The sequence below is a fragment of the Leptidea sinapis genome, chromosome 1 (assembly GCF_905404315.1).
Source record: "Leptidea sinapis chromosome 1, ilLepSina1.1, whole genome shotgun sequence".
NCBI lineage: Eukaryota > Metazoa > Arthropoda > Insecta > Lepidoptera > Pieridae > Leptidea > Leptidea sinapis.
The window spans coordinates 10,933,823-10,947,137 of record NC_066265.1 but is presented as its reverse complement, the minus strand read 5'-3'; the positions used below and the strand labels follow the sequence as shown (position 1 = coordinate 10,947,137).

Here is a 13,315-nt window from a genome sequence, read left to right as displayed (position 1 = left end):
ATGGTGACGATGTTATCCTAATTTGTGCCGTGTCGTGTTTAGGTGGAATTCGGCGGCAGGAATCAGGTTAAACAGCTCTATGGAACACTCCCCGTGATAAGTGCGGTAGAAGACACTCAAAGAAGCGACGTCTCTATGCAACGCCCAGTGATCTAGACGTTCAGAGCACTGAGTCCCCGATAATTCAAGCAGCTCATTTCGATTTGATATTATTGTGCGCCAGACCAGATATGACAGCAATACTATGACTAGAAAAGACTGCGGAATTTAGGGTTCTTAATGGTGATACCCTAAAGAGGGGAATTTAATAAAAATCAAACCTTGTGAAGGTTGAATAATAATGCCTATTTATATAAGAATAAGCGACTGATAATGAGAGTGTGATTGTAATGAAATGGGGCCAGTCGTAAAATGTCAGAAAACGACCAAAGGCATAACAGTACTGCGATATTATAGCAATGGCGCATTTGTCCTCAATTTCGCTCGACCATGAGTATTGTCAAGTCATTAATTAATATTTATTTACACTGGCCTTGAACACACTCAGATTATATTGGAAAAACAGACGTGAATCTGGCCGTTCTCACAAAAATCACATAATTTGTTCTACTCCTACTAATAGGTAAATAGTCTAATATATAGAATTCTCGTGTCCCGGTGTTTGTTACCAAACTCCTCCGAAACGGCTAAACCTATTTACCCCACTAACCATATCGGGTAGGTCTGAGAATCGGCCAACATCTATTTTTCGTACCCCTTAATGATAAGGGTGACCCACCACATTTTTTTTTATTTTTTTTACAAAATTATCTATTTTTACTTTATTAAGATTCATTATTAAAAAATACATACCAAATTTATGTATCTACGATCTATTTGGTAGCTCTGAAAATCGGTCGTCATCTATTTTCTATACCCCAAAAATTTTATTATTGAATTTTTTTATTACTTTATATTATGGCAATAGAACGTTTGCTGGGTCAGCGAGTATAGATATATTATTTTCAACACACTTGCTGGTAGAGAGAGCCTGATTACAACGTTGCTAGGTCCATAAACCGAACATAACGCACACGTGCATAATAACATAACACACTAGTGCATATTAGAATTATTACTACAAAGTTAGTAACCGACTGCAAATTATATGAGAGTAAGCATAGCATTTTCAATTTAACCGGGTAATAAAGTATTTTTTTGGAGCTTGAAAGAGGTTTTATGCCGCTGATGATCATGCATGCATTTGTTGCTGTGTGGTAAATACATATTGTTTCTTTATTCCTCGCAAGTGTGTTCAAAAGCTTCAGCTTGCTCACTAGACAATCGGGTTGCAACACACAACCTCGTGTATAATGAGCAACTTAGTTTACTTGTATCATAATATAATAATAGTTGATAAGCACATATACCTAATGTGATATATTGTATGTTTCAGTTACGCTTTATGAACCACGCCCTAGAAAGTATATTGTATTTCAACACGACTGTATATGACGTGCTCGTACATGCATGACATGTTTAATAAGCGAATCGTAAACATTCACAGAAGTATTAATTTATAATATCTACTAGCTGACCCAGCAAACGTCGTATTGCCAATATTAAAATCGCGATACAAAAGTAACTGTTGATCGTAGACGGGTGAAAATTTTAAGTTGTATGTATTTTTAATGCTGACTCATAATCAAACAAATTTAAAAAAAAAAATAAAAAAAAAATTTGGGTGGACCACCCTTAACATTTAGGGCGATGAAAAAGATGTTGTGCGATTATCAGACCTACCCAATATGCACTCAAAATTTCATGAGAATCGGTCAAGCCGTTTCGAAGGAGTTTAACTACAAACACCGCGACATGAGAATTTTATATAATAACTATATATATTGATCATCTTACCTGTACTTAAATCATTATCTTAACTAATTACACACACGAGCGTACAGCTAATCTGTTAGTTAAGTGATCACCGCCATCAATTTTTTTTATTTTACAGCAAATCTCATATTTTAAAAGACAATAACATTACTTTTTAATACATAACTGACGTAGCTTGTCACGCACACTAAAGTAATAAGCCTGGCCTGTTTTCATCGGTTGCCTAGCAGCCAGCGGTTATATCTAGACGTATAAATTATCTTTTAGATAATATCTAAGATTATTTACAAACGAGGTGTCCTTGCAAACATTAAACACCAAAGGCCGGCCTTTTATTGACCAAACCGATGTAGAAACACCGCTCAAGGAAGTTGATACCATGTTGTACGTGAGACGAAAGTTGCTTGAAATTCGCACTAATATCGGACACAATACAGTCAAGATAAATGTAAATTCTAAGTTGCAATAACTGTTTAGAAGAAGTTAATCACCTTTTGGGGGTCATCTACATAGGAGGAGAGACCTGGCTTGGTCTCCGCAAAATACTCGTCTTCTAAATCCAACGTGGCTGGACCAAATACTGAAAAACAGAAAAAGCAAAGCGTAACAAGGGAATGGCATTAAATATTGTATTTGACGAGGAAAGAACCTCTGTATTGTTTTTAAAAGGTGTGACGTCATTACTGTTGACATCACAATAACTGCTATCTTGCTGAAGATCACTTATTGGTTCTTCTAAAGAAAACTACACGAGTATGTATTTTATTTCTTTCGTTTATTCAACGGGCAGCATTACGACGTCCCAGAGAGGTCCGTACCGTACGACAGCCCGAGCACGACTGACTTAAGTGACCTGGTGGGTCTTCCGCGTAGGTCCTTACGGGCCTCGGGGTAACTGTTCGGGGCGATGGCCCCTTTCAGTAGTATAAACGCCGCCTGCAACTACAGACGGGGCACTGGGTGGGACCGGTTGGTCCGTGGTGTCATGTCCGGTGGTATCTTGCTACAGTGCGATCAAGCCCGCGTAGTGTCGCGAGCGATCTGCGGACTGCAGCCGGTTTGTAGGTCCGTGGTTAGCTTGCGCCCGCCGCTCAGCGAGGTCGAGCCCGCCGGTAGTGTACCGGTGAGCGCCCATCAGCCAGCGGCGAGGAAGCAGTCGTGTCCTAGGAGACTAGGTCACGTGGTAGTCCTCTTCTGTCCGGCGGTCGTCGATGGTATGGCGCGATGCCACGCAAATGCTGGGATCGCGCTCCATCAGCGCGCGCGAACATAGAGGTGCTCAGGCGACGAACGAAGTCGTCCAGGCTCTCCATGCGCAGGTCTCTGGAGATGACCTGATTTCGTACGAAGCGTGGTGCTCCGGAGATGGTGCGGAGCGTCAGCGACTGCTGCACTCGCAGCGACTTGCGACCCGTCTCGCTTGTCAGCGCAAACCAGGCGGGGGCAGCGTAGGTGAGTCGCGTGCGAACGTACGCCTTGTATACGCACAACTTCGTACGGAGAGGCAGGTGGGACGCCAGCACGGGTCGGAGAACGTTCCGTGCGGCGCGCGTCTGGGCAACCACGTTCTTAACATGGGGCCGCATCGAGAGTGTCCTGTCGATGGTCACACCGAGGTATTTGGCCTTCGGGGACCATACGACGGTCTCGCCCATGAGTGACACCGGGGGCGGCAATAGGCGCGCCCGCCCGATGGAAATCGCCTGAGTCTTCGCCACATTGACCTTGAGTCTCCAGTCCTTCAGCCAGGTGGGAATCGCGTCCAGTGCTCGCTGCATCTTCAGCGCTGCATGCGGGGCATTCAGCGAGGTGGTAATGAACGCCGCGTCGTCAGCATACAGCGCTAAAATGGCGCCGTCGGCGACTGGAATGTCGTCTGTGTATCTGCTGTAGCAGACGGGCGACAGGCAGCTTCCCTGGGGCACACCAGCTCGGATGGGGCGCTCCGTGGACAGAGCGTCTTCAACCGCCACTTGAAAACGTCTGTCTTCCAAAAAGGTGGCCACAGTCTTAACTACTCGGCGGGGAGTAGTAGACGTGGACAGCTTGTACACGAGGCCGGTGTGCCAGACGCGATCGAACGCCTTCTCCATATCGAGGAATACTGCAGCAGACTGCTCTCGCTTGTTGTAGGCGGTAGCGAGATGGTGCAGTACCCTCGTCACTTGTAAAGTGGTGGAGTGTTCGGCACGGAAACCGAACTGTTCGTCGCGTGGCTGAAGATGCGGCGTGATGTGCAGCAACAGTAGCTTCTCGAAGACTTTCGAGGTGGTGGATAGAAGAGTGATGGGACGGTAACTCCCAGGCAGCATGATGTTCTTGCCTTGCTTGGGAATCAGGATGACTCGGCCGAGCTTCCACGATGATGGAAAGTGCCCGGTACGGAGGATTCCGTTGAAGAGCCGCGTCAGAGTCGCGATTGCTCGCGGAGGTAGGTGACGCAGGGCTTCGTTGGTGACTCGATCAGGGCCGGGTGCTTTGCGCAGTCTAGTTCGCCGAATCATCCTTTGGACTTGTCCGGGGGAGAACACGACGGGGTCTTCTGTCGGTACTATCGGCGACTCGAAGTAGTTCTTCACATGTCGCTCGATGGTCTCTACGTGCTGCACATCTGCGGTCGGGTTGGGTGTAAACTGCGTCTCCAGGTAGTCCGCAAATATCTCCGCTCGATCCTCAGCTCGGTAACGTGGGGTTCCGTCACTGGCCATGAGGGGTCTAATCGGGGAGGGCTTCCCGGAGAGTTGGCGGTATAGGCGGTGCATGCCAGACCAGTCGTCACCGGCTCGCTCAATGGCGGAGTGCCAGGATTCGTCTGCAACTGTCTCCAGTGCGTCTGAGATCTTGGCAGCCAGAGCGTTCAGCCGCGTCTTCATGGTCGGGCACCGCAGGTTTTGCCATTGCCTTCGCAGCTTCCTCTTCTCCTCGATCATCGCTTGTATGTAGGCAGGGAGCTGGGGTTGTCTACGAGTAGATGCAGCGTCGAGTCTGGACTCTCGAAGCGCATTGGACGCTGTTGCGCTGAGGTCCGTGGCGAGTCGATCAACGTCTGCAGGGCTCTCTACTCTAAAGGATGGCGAATGTTCGGCCATGTGTTCGGCGAAGATTCGCCAGTCCTGGCGATGCTTCGGAGAAGGCAGCGATGTCGTCATCGGGGTTGTCTTCAGCGTCAAAAGGACTGCTTGGTGGTCGGAGATGAGGTGTTCATCCAGAACGTCTAACGACGGTGCGGCAGCTAGGCCGCACGTGACGGCTATGTCAAGGACGTCTGGCATGTGGGCTGCACAGTACGGGTAGTGCGTCGGGACCTCTGGTCCTAGCACCTGGTAACCGTGGCGATCTGCGTCGTCCAGGAGGCGTCTGCCATCTGGGCTCACGATATTGGAGTTCCACGCCGTGTGTTTCGCGTTGAAGTCGCCCGCGACAATCGTGGGCAGCAGCGAGTCCAACAAGGTGTGGACATCAGCCACTGCGAGTCGATTCTGCGGCGGCTTGTAGAAAGCGAACACACGGGTGGGCTGATGTTCGATGCAGATCTCCACGCCTAGGGCATACGACGTCTGCAGTTGAGGTACTGGCAGCAGTTGGTGAATGACGTTCCGACGGACCAAGACTGCTAATCCCCTGTAAGCAGTCCCGATCGGCGAGGCGTGGTCCTCCCGGTAGACGTAGTATCCGGAAACCTTCAACTTGTCTACCGGTCTGAGGTGAGTCTCGCTGATCAGGCCGATGTCCACTCGACGCTGAGAAAGCAAAGTCTTGAAGAGACGGGCTTTTTGTGATGAAAGCCCGTCGGCGTTCCAAAACACGATGCGGAGCTCAGCCATAAAAGGTGCAGAGCTCCGTGATGCAACCCAGGATCAGCGGAATAGGGTCACGCTGCTCCTGGATGGCCATCAGCACATGATTCAATGTGCTGATAACTTTGGTGAGTCGCGGGTCCAGCGGCGTCACTCGCTTCGCCTTCGTCCCCCCTGCGGGGGCGGCGACCACGGTGGGCTTGGACGATTTCGTACTGCGCTCGGTAGGCTGCAGTGCGGCGGGCGCAGCAGCGCGTGTCGCAGTAGGTGGTGCGGCAGGTAGGGCGCCTTGGCGCGCTTGAGCGCGTTTCCCGCGTTTGCGTCGGCGTTTAGCCGGTTGCCGTAGCTGGTTGGCGACAGCCATGAGCGAGCCGGGCGCGTCGGCCTCTGATGCGTGGGCAGTGGGAGGATACGCGCGCGCTGTTGAGGCGGTGCGTGCGATGGTGCCCGCCCGGCGGTTGCGCGTCTCTTTGCGGAACACCGGGCAGTTTGCGTTGTTCGCCGTGTGCGCGCCACCGCAGTTGGCGCACGTCGGCGGGTCCTCCCTGGGGCGCTGGCACTCTCGTGCAGGATGGTTGTCCCCACACCGCACACAGGCAATGGGCCGGTGGCAGTTGTGCGAGGAGTGCCGAAACTGCTGGCAGCGATGGCACTGCGCTGGTCCCTTTCTGCCGCGCCACGCCTCGATGGTGATCCCGGGCATACAGAGGAGCTCGTGCACCTCATATATACCCGGGATGAGATTTGGCGTACGCTGGAGTTGCACGAACATCAGACATCCCGGTCTGCCTGGGCGCGCGGGAATCGCGCGCACGTGCTCCGGGACGTATCCGAGCTCACGCAGCTCCGCGTCCACTTGTGCTGGCTCTGTGTTTGCCGGCAGGCCCCGTATTGCTACCTTAGCGCTCCTCTCCGCGGGGAGTGAGTAGCAGAACCAGGAGATTCCAGCGACACTTTCCAGCTGCGTGAGGTAGCGCTGGATGTGGCGGAACTCCTGGTCCGACTTGGGGATGAAGCGGACGCCTTTGCCAAACGGGCGTCCGTTAGGTGTGTGGCCGAGTAGCTTTTTGAGCTCCCGGAAATGCGTCGGCCAGTCGGGAAGCACCTCCACAATCAGCGGTGGGTAGCGACTGGTCGCTTTGGTGGTCGGAGTGGCTGAGGTGGTGGCGGCGGTCGCAGCGGTAGCGGTGGCGGAGGCGGCGGATGCGGTGACGTCGCCCGTCGTCGGCGTCTTTTTGGACGCGGTAGTAGCCGCGTATGTTGGGCTTGTCGCGGTCTCCATTGGAGAGCCTGGCGACAGGGTCGGCATACTCGGTGGTGTTCGTGCCGAGGTTTTGTGTTCTCCTCTATGAGGAGGCGAGGGGAAACGCCCCACGGGTATACCAGGCTGCGTGGCGGGATATCGTGGCTGACGTGGGTGAGGCGCTTGCGCGGTATGATTCGCCGTTGTAGGCGTCGCCGTGCGTACGGCAGGAATAGGCGTAGCGGCAGTCGTGGGCATCAGTCGTCGCCTGGGCGTTGCTGGTCGGACGATGGACGGCAACGATTCCATGGATGGAGCCGGTGACGGCGTCAGCGGACTCGCTGCGAAGGTCGTTTCACCGGCTCCCGTTGAAGGACCCGCTTGAGCGGCTTCGGGGCGCCTCGTTGCGCCAGCAGCGAGGGTGGCTTGGCCGGACGCTATCATTGCGTCCAGCCCGGCCTCAAGGCCGGAGATTGCCGACCGCACAAAAACCTTACGTCGAAGTGGGCGCGGTCGAGTCGCGCGTCGCTGTGACATCAGCGGCAGGATTGGTGGTGGCATGCTGTTTTTTTTTTTATATATTTTTTTTTTTGCCTTGCCTTTAGGCGCGGCCCAAGCGGAGGTGCTGGCACGCCAGCACCCCACCGGGCTGGTTCCGGGGTTTGCCTCAGGAGGCAGACCGGACCCAGACCGGAGGGGGTGTCGTGTTTACCCAGAACACTAACCGTGGCAAAAACAAGGTTTCAGTACAAAGTAGCACAGTATGCTGAAACACTATAAGGGCCCGAGCGCCGGTGCGAGTCGCTAGCAGACTCAGCACACGAAGGCAATCGAGCTCTCTTAAGTGTCGACCGTGCGGCTGTATTTATAGGACCCGGCGCACGTGCTAATCCACGTGTTTTGAAATGCGGCCGTATTTATGGGGCTCGGCGCACGTGCACGTGTTTTCAATTAGTGTTGTAGTATTTGCGCCGATATATTATATTTTCATTTTCCACAATAGAATTATAGTTTTCAACCTTCTTTTAACACCGAAGTTAATGTAAAGATTTTGATTCACCAGACAGAAATTTCATGAGTATGTCAATGAGACGATTTGACGCCCAGGTACTTATTCGTAATATTATATATTTTTGTCCCAAATTAGAGAAAATATTGTATTCCTATATTACGTGAAAATTGTCTTGCAATGCGTTGAACGAAACCAGAAATGTTCAGGCTAAAGTACCGATTATCCAAATGTTTTAAGTTTTCATTAGTGTTAATTCCGCCAATATTTATCTTTAAACAATTCGACACGTGTTTCGCCTCTATACGAGGCATCGTCAGGAGATGTTGACTCGCCAAACTTTGAGACACAAACTTTTCAAACACGTGTCGAATTGTTTAAAGACAAATATTGGCGGAATTAACACTAAAGAGAACTCAAAACATTTGGATAATTATGGATTTCCGCAAAGTAACGCCTACTTCAATAAGTTTTTATAAAGCACCGATTGTATTGTATATAATGCAAAATGATATGTATAGTATAAATAGATAGAGCAAATCTGCCTTATGATAAGTATATAAACACTATGATGTAACACACACAAAATTAACTTCGCTTCATGATTCATAAATTTTGCGGCAAAACTAGTTAACTTACGGAGGCTAAAAGTATGCGAGAGGGTCGATATAAGACCGAGAGAGAATTAATATCGAGAGATAATATGATAAGAATTACCTGTAAAAGGTACCCTGAACTTATACGATAGAACCCTGGAGCCTGAAGAACCAGCGTCGATGATCACCGCGTGGTGGTACACGCTCTGGTAGCCCAGACTCTTGGCGATTCCATCGAACCACAGTGTCTGGCCCGCGAAAAGACCTGGAACAAAAGCAGTTATGTAGAATACTAATTTTGGAAGATAAGAGGATGACGAAGTTAGTATGACGATTGTCTCGTGTTTTATTTCTCGATTTTAATTAATTGATCGACAGGAAAACAACCTGCTTTAAACAAAACGTCGTGAGAATCAACCCCTGGTAGGTCTTTATTTTCATGTCAAGTGCATTAAGAGTAAAATAAAATAAGGTTTTGCTAGTTGTGAAAGCTTGGAAAACACCCAAAATTTTTTCTTATTGTTATTTTCGCGAGATACGCAAAATATATTTACAATCATTGCACATTTCATAGTATTATATTACTAGCTGACCTGGCAAACGAATCTATTACAAAAGATTTCATTGCGTTCGGTCGAATAGTTAAGGAGTTATTAAGTAACATACAAACATACATTCTCTTTTATATATATATATAGATAGATTATGTTATTAGGTATGACACCACCCATGTAAATAATATAAGAACTCGCTTTGCAACCTTGATAGTCAAATGGTTTTTTGTCTCTTGATCGAACCTAACAAAAACATAAATCACCGAATAATCTAATTACAACTCAGTTAAGACTAATTTTTATTTAAGATTTAAGTCTGCTTAGCGAGTCATATCAGTCACATACTGGGACCCGCATAAATAAATAAAATATATATTTATTCTTTATTGCCATAAAAAAAACATTACAAAAATAAAATGTATATTTGTTTCTTTATTACGACGAGCAGGACGTTCAGCTGATGGTAACTGATACGCCCTGCCCATAACAATGCAGTGCCGCTCAGGACTCTTGAAAAATCCCAAAAATTCTGAGCGGCACTACAACTGCGCTCGTCACCTTGAGATATAAGATGTTAAGTCTCATTAGCCCAGTAATTTCACTAGCTACGGCGCCCTTCAGACCGAAACACAGTAATGTTTACACATTACTGCTTCACGGCAGAAATAGGCGCCGTCGTGGTACCCATAATCTAGCCGGCATCCTGTGCAAAGGAGCCTCCCACTGGTAATAATAATAATGGATAATTAGGCTACGCGATGAAACAATAGGCAAAAGGAAAAGGCTCAGCTTCACCTGACATGGAATCATGGATTTATGTTTCCATGCAGGCTCAAAAACAAGCCATTCCCTCCTACCTAAGGTGGTGGAGTGAAAGTATTATGGCTCCCCGACTTAGGTAGTCTTAAGCTATCTTCTTTTTAAAAAATATAATATTTAAAAAAAAAAGTGTTGTCATTGCCCTTGCAAGTTTTACTTTACTTAATTATTAAACGTATTTGCTGAGTGATAAAAAGTTTATTGTATATAGTCTATATTTAAGTAGACGTCAGATCCAGGAAGAAATGTCAAATATCACCAATCATAAGCATGAATTGACGTCAGTCAAGACGTAAATGTGGCAAGGATCCGTTCCTGTTCTAAGCCGCGATGTCTTCGTTGCTTCAAATAATTGAATAAAACGCAATGGTCTCCTGCGACACGATAGGCAAATCAAGAACGACACCTCTTGTCCAGAAAAAAAAATACCAATTGTTTGCGTGTTAACACATACAATAGGTGCTTAATGCATTGTTAGTCTTCAACGCAGTAGTGATTCACTTTTTTTAAAGTGTAGCTATTAGAACGCCTTGGATAAAACTCAAAATACTCCTATAACAATGCTGAATATATATTTTAGAGAAGGATAGAAGTGCGAACGACCGTAAAACTGATCGTGAGTGATCACCACTGCACAATTTCTTTTGCAACACCAGAGAAATTATAGGAACGTTGGAGTCCTTTTGGACATCGCGCAGGGATTTTACCAGGCTCCTTTGCACAGGATGCCGGCTAGATTATGGGTACCACAACGGCGCCTATTTCTGCCGTGAAGCAGTAATATGTAAGCATTACTGTGTATCGGTCTGAAGGGCGCCGTAGCTATTGGAATTACTGGGCAAATGAGACGTAACATCAAGGTTAAGTCGCAATGTGATGAGCGCAGTCGTAGTGCCGCTCAGAATTTTTGGGTTTTTCAATAATTCTGAGCGGCACCTGCATTGTAATGGGCAGAGCGTATCAATTACCATCAGCTGAACGTCGTGCTCGTCTCGTCCCTAATTAACATTTAAAAAAAAAGGGAATATAGTTTAAGAGTTCCTTGAAAACCGCACTGTGTTGATACGCCACATTGTGAGAATGACTTTAGAGCTTGTGGCAAGTGGTACCAGTCTGGTAATTCAAAGAACTTATGATGCTGAAAAGCATATATGGATCGAAATAAGGGCAGCAACGATCAATTAAGACCGGTTACACTATATCAACAGCCCAACTTGGTATCCAACTATTTTACTCTACTGTCCAACATCTGCGTTTCATTGTTTGTACATCTCTTGTCTGTCAGTCATGTATATGACATATTTAATAAATAAATACGTACTTTGTACGGAACACTCGATGAACGAGTCGTGACCTAACGAAGAAATTTGCACCAGATTTTTTTTATAATGTTGCCGCCCAACTATATTTTTCTATACACCTCATTTATATCTTCAATCCATTTCAGACCGAGACGCAGTCGGCCAAGCTTGCAAATCTTTGTTTTCATTTAATTCGTGCTATCGTATAAACACACGTAGCATACAATCATGAATATTAAATCTAAAAATAAGTCAAAACCATGCATTTTCTATGAATTGCCTTTCTTGTGGACAGGAGAATCTAATCGAAGTTAAAAATATCATCGAGTGATGTAGTCACCAACGGCTGATGATGATGGTATGTGATAGAGCTAAACTCTTTTGCCTAGGAAAACAAGCTCAAAAACGGTGCCGATTTTGTAGAGATTAATTAAGGTTTCGGTACACGATTAGTAACCAACTGGAACGTTATTAGCCTGTCTGTCAAAGAGCTGTGTATATATCACAGTAGTCAGCTTATTATTTTTTTTCGTAAAAGTGACGAGACCAACAAGTCCTTCGACCTTTTAGTAATACACCGTTCATTGGTATCAAATTTCTGAGCGGCATCGCGATTACACTCGTCATTTTGGGACATAAGATGTTAAATCTCATTGGCCCAGTAATTTCAGTAGCTACGGCACCCTTTAAACCGCACATAACTGATTGATAGCAGAATATATAAAATACAGAAAATTATATACCTGTGACTAACAAAAGGAACACATATTTCGGTTTACAAACGTCTATCATTGTTCACTACACAACCCGAAATCACAATACTGTCTAGTGTCTCCCTGCAAGTACGGTCAACAACTGAAATGCACAATCTAGTGCCCACTTATATGCAACAACTTTATATGCAATCGGAACTGAACCTTAACAAGCAATGCTTAGTCATGTTTTATAATACACAGCCGTTTGAATCACGTCTTAAATGCATATTATATAATGTAAGTATTGTAAAATAACATAATTAAGATAAATTAATCTATATGACGTGTGAAAACAATAGTTCAATAATATATTTCATCTTGTCCCATTACTTTATGGCGGTACCATATAGATTATAGATAATTTTGAAGTCGGTCTGTAATATCAAAATAGCTTTCTATCCAAATTCGGAAAATTAGGAGATTATCGAGCCGTGTATAATTTTTTTTTTAATATTTACCAGAGAATTCTGTCATTTTTCAAATTTTGAATTTTTCTATTAGTTCCCGATTGTTGATATATCTTGTAATTCTTTATTGTGCAATATTTTGAACTTGACTGAAATCTATATATATAAAAATGAATTGCTGTTCGTTAGTCTCGCTAAAACTCGAGAACGGCTGGACCGATTTGGCTAATTTTGGTCTTGAAATATTTGTGGAAGTCCAGGGAAGGTTTAAAAGGTGAATAAATAGGAAAATGCTGCTAAATTAAATAAAAACAACAAATTTGTTTTTAGTTTGATGTGTCCATACATAATTTCTATGAGAGAATTTATTGACGCACGGTTTGACAGTTCTGCTAAATTTATTACAACAATTTTGTTGTTCCTTTGATGTGTCCCCCGCCGTTCAGTTTTAATGTTTTAAATAGTTTAAAATAAATAACTAATTTGAATCTTTATATCTTTCTAACTTTCTCAGGAGGTAGAAAACAAACTTAATTTTGGCTACCTACAGATGGTAGATATTATGTAGGATTTAATATATGGTTGGTCCGAGAATCGGTCGTCATCTATTTTTTATACCCCAAAAATTTTTACTGTTGATTTTTTTTCCTTATTACTTTATATGGCAATACGACGTTTGCTGGGTCAGCTAGTTACTAATAATTTTAGAGCAATAATTTTGCATTGCGTTATATGACATATACTAGCCAGTCCCGCCCGGTTCGCTAGGCGAATTTTAAAAGTAAATAAATTAATGAAGGAAGTTGGAATTCGAAAAATATAAGTAGCCAAAAACCATCTAAGATAAATTTCGCATCGAATGGTGGTAGTTTCATGTCGATAGGATCAGTGGTTTAGGCTTAAAAGAGCCTCAAACAAAGACCATCTTCATTATATTATGTATGTAGATAAAGTAAAGA

General features: G+C 45.5%; 1 protein-coding gene across 4 annotated transcripts in view; it reads right to left on the bottom strand.

The window, feature by feature from the left end:
• The window catches only part of LOC126966928 (ectonucleoside triphosphate diphosphohydrolase 5), a 58,039-nt gene that overhangs the window by 27,628 nt on the left and 17,096 nt on the right, over window positions 1–13,315 (bottom strand). For 3 of the 4 annotated variants that reach the window (XR_007729855.1, XM_050811249.1, XM_050811237.1), the window contains exons 3-4: window positions 8,642–8,785; window positions 2,367–2,455 (exon numbers count right to left, since the gene is read on the bottom strand). Coding sequence is in view for 3 of the 4 variants with exons in the window: in XM_050811249.1 (XP_050667206.1) it covers window positions 2,367–2,455; window positions 8,642–8,785 (233 nt within the window). In the remaining variant the exon portion in view is untranslated. Of the gene's footprint in view, window positions 1–2,366; window positions 2,456–8,641; window positions 8,786–11,937; window positions 12,031–13,315 lie in introns of those variants that run through there. The other variant, XM_050811257.1, reaches the window with a different exon arrangement.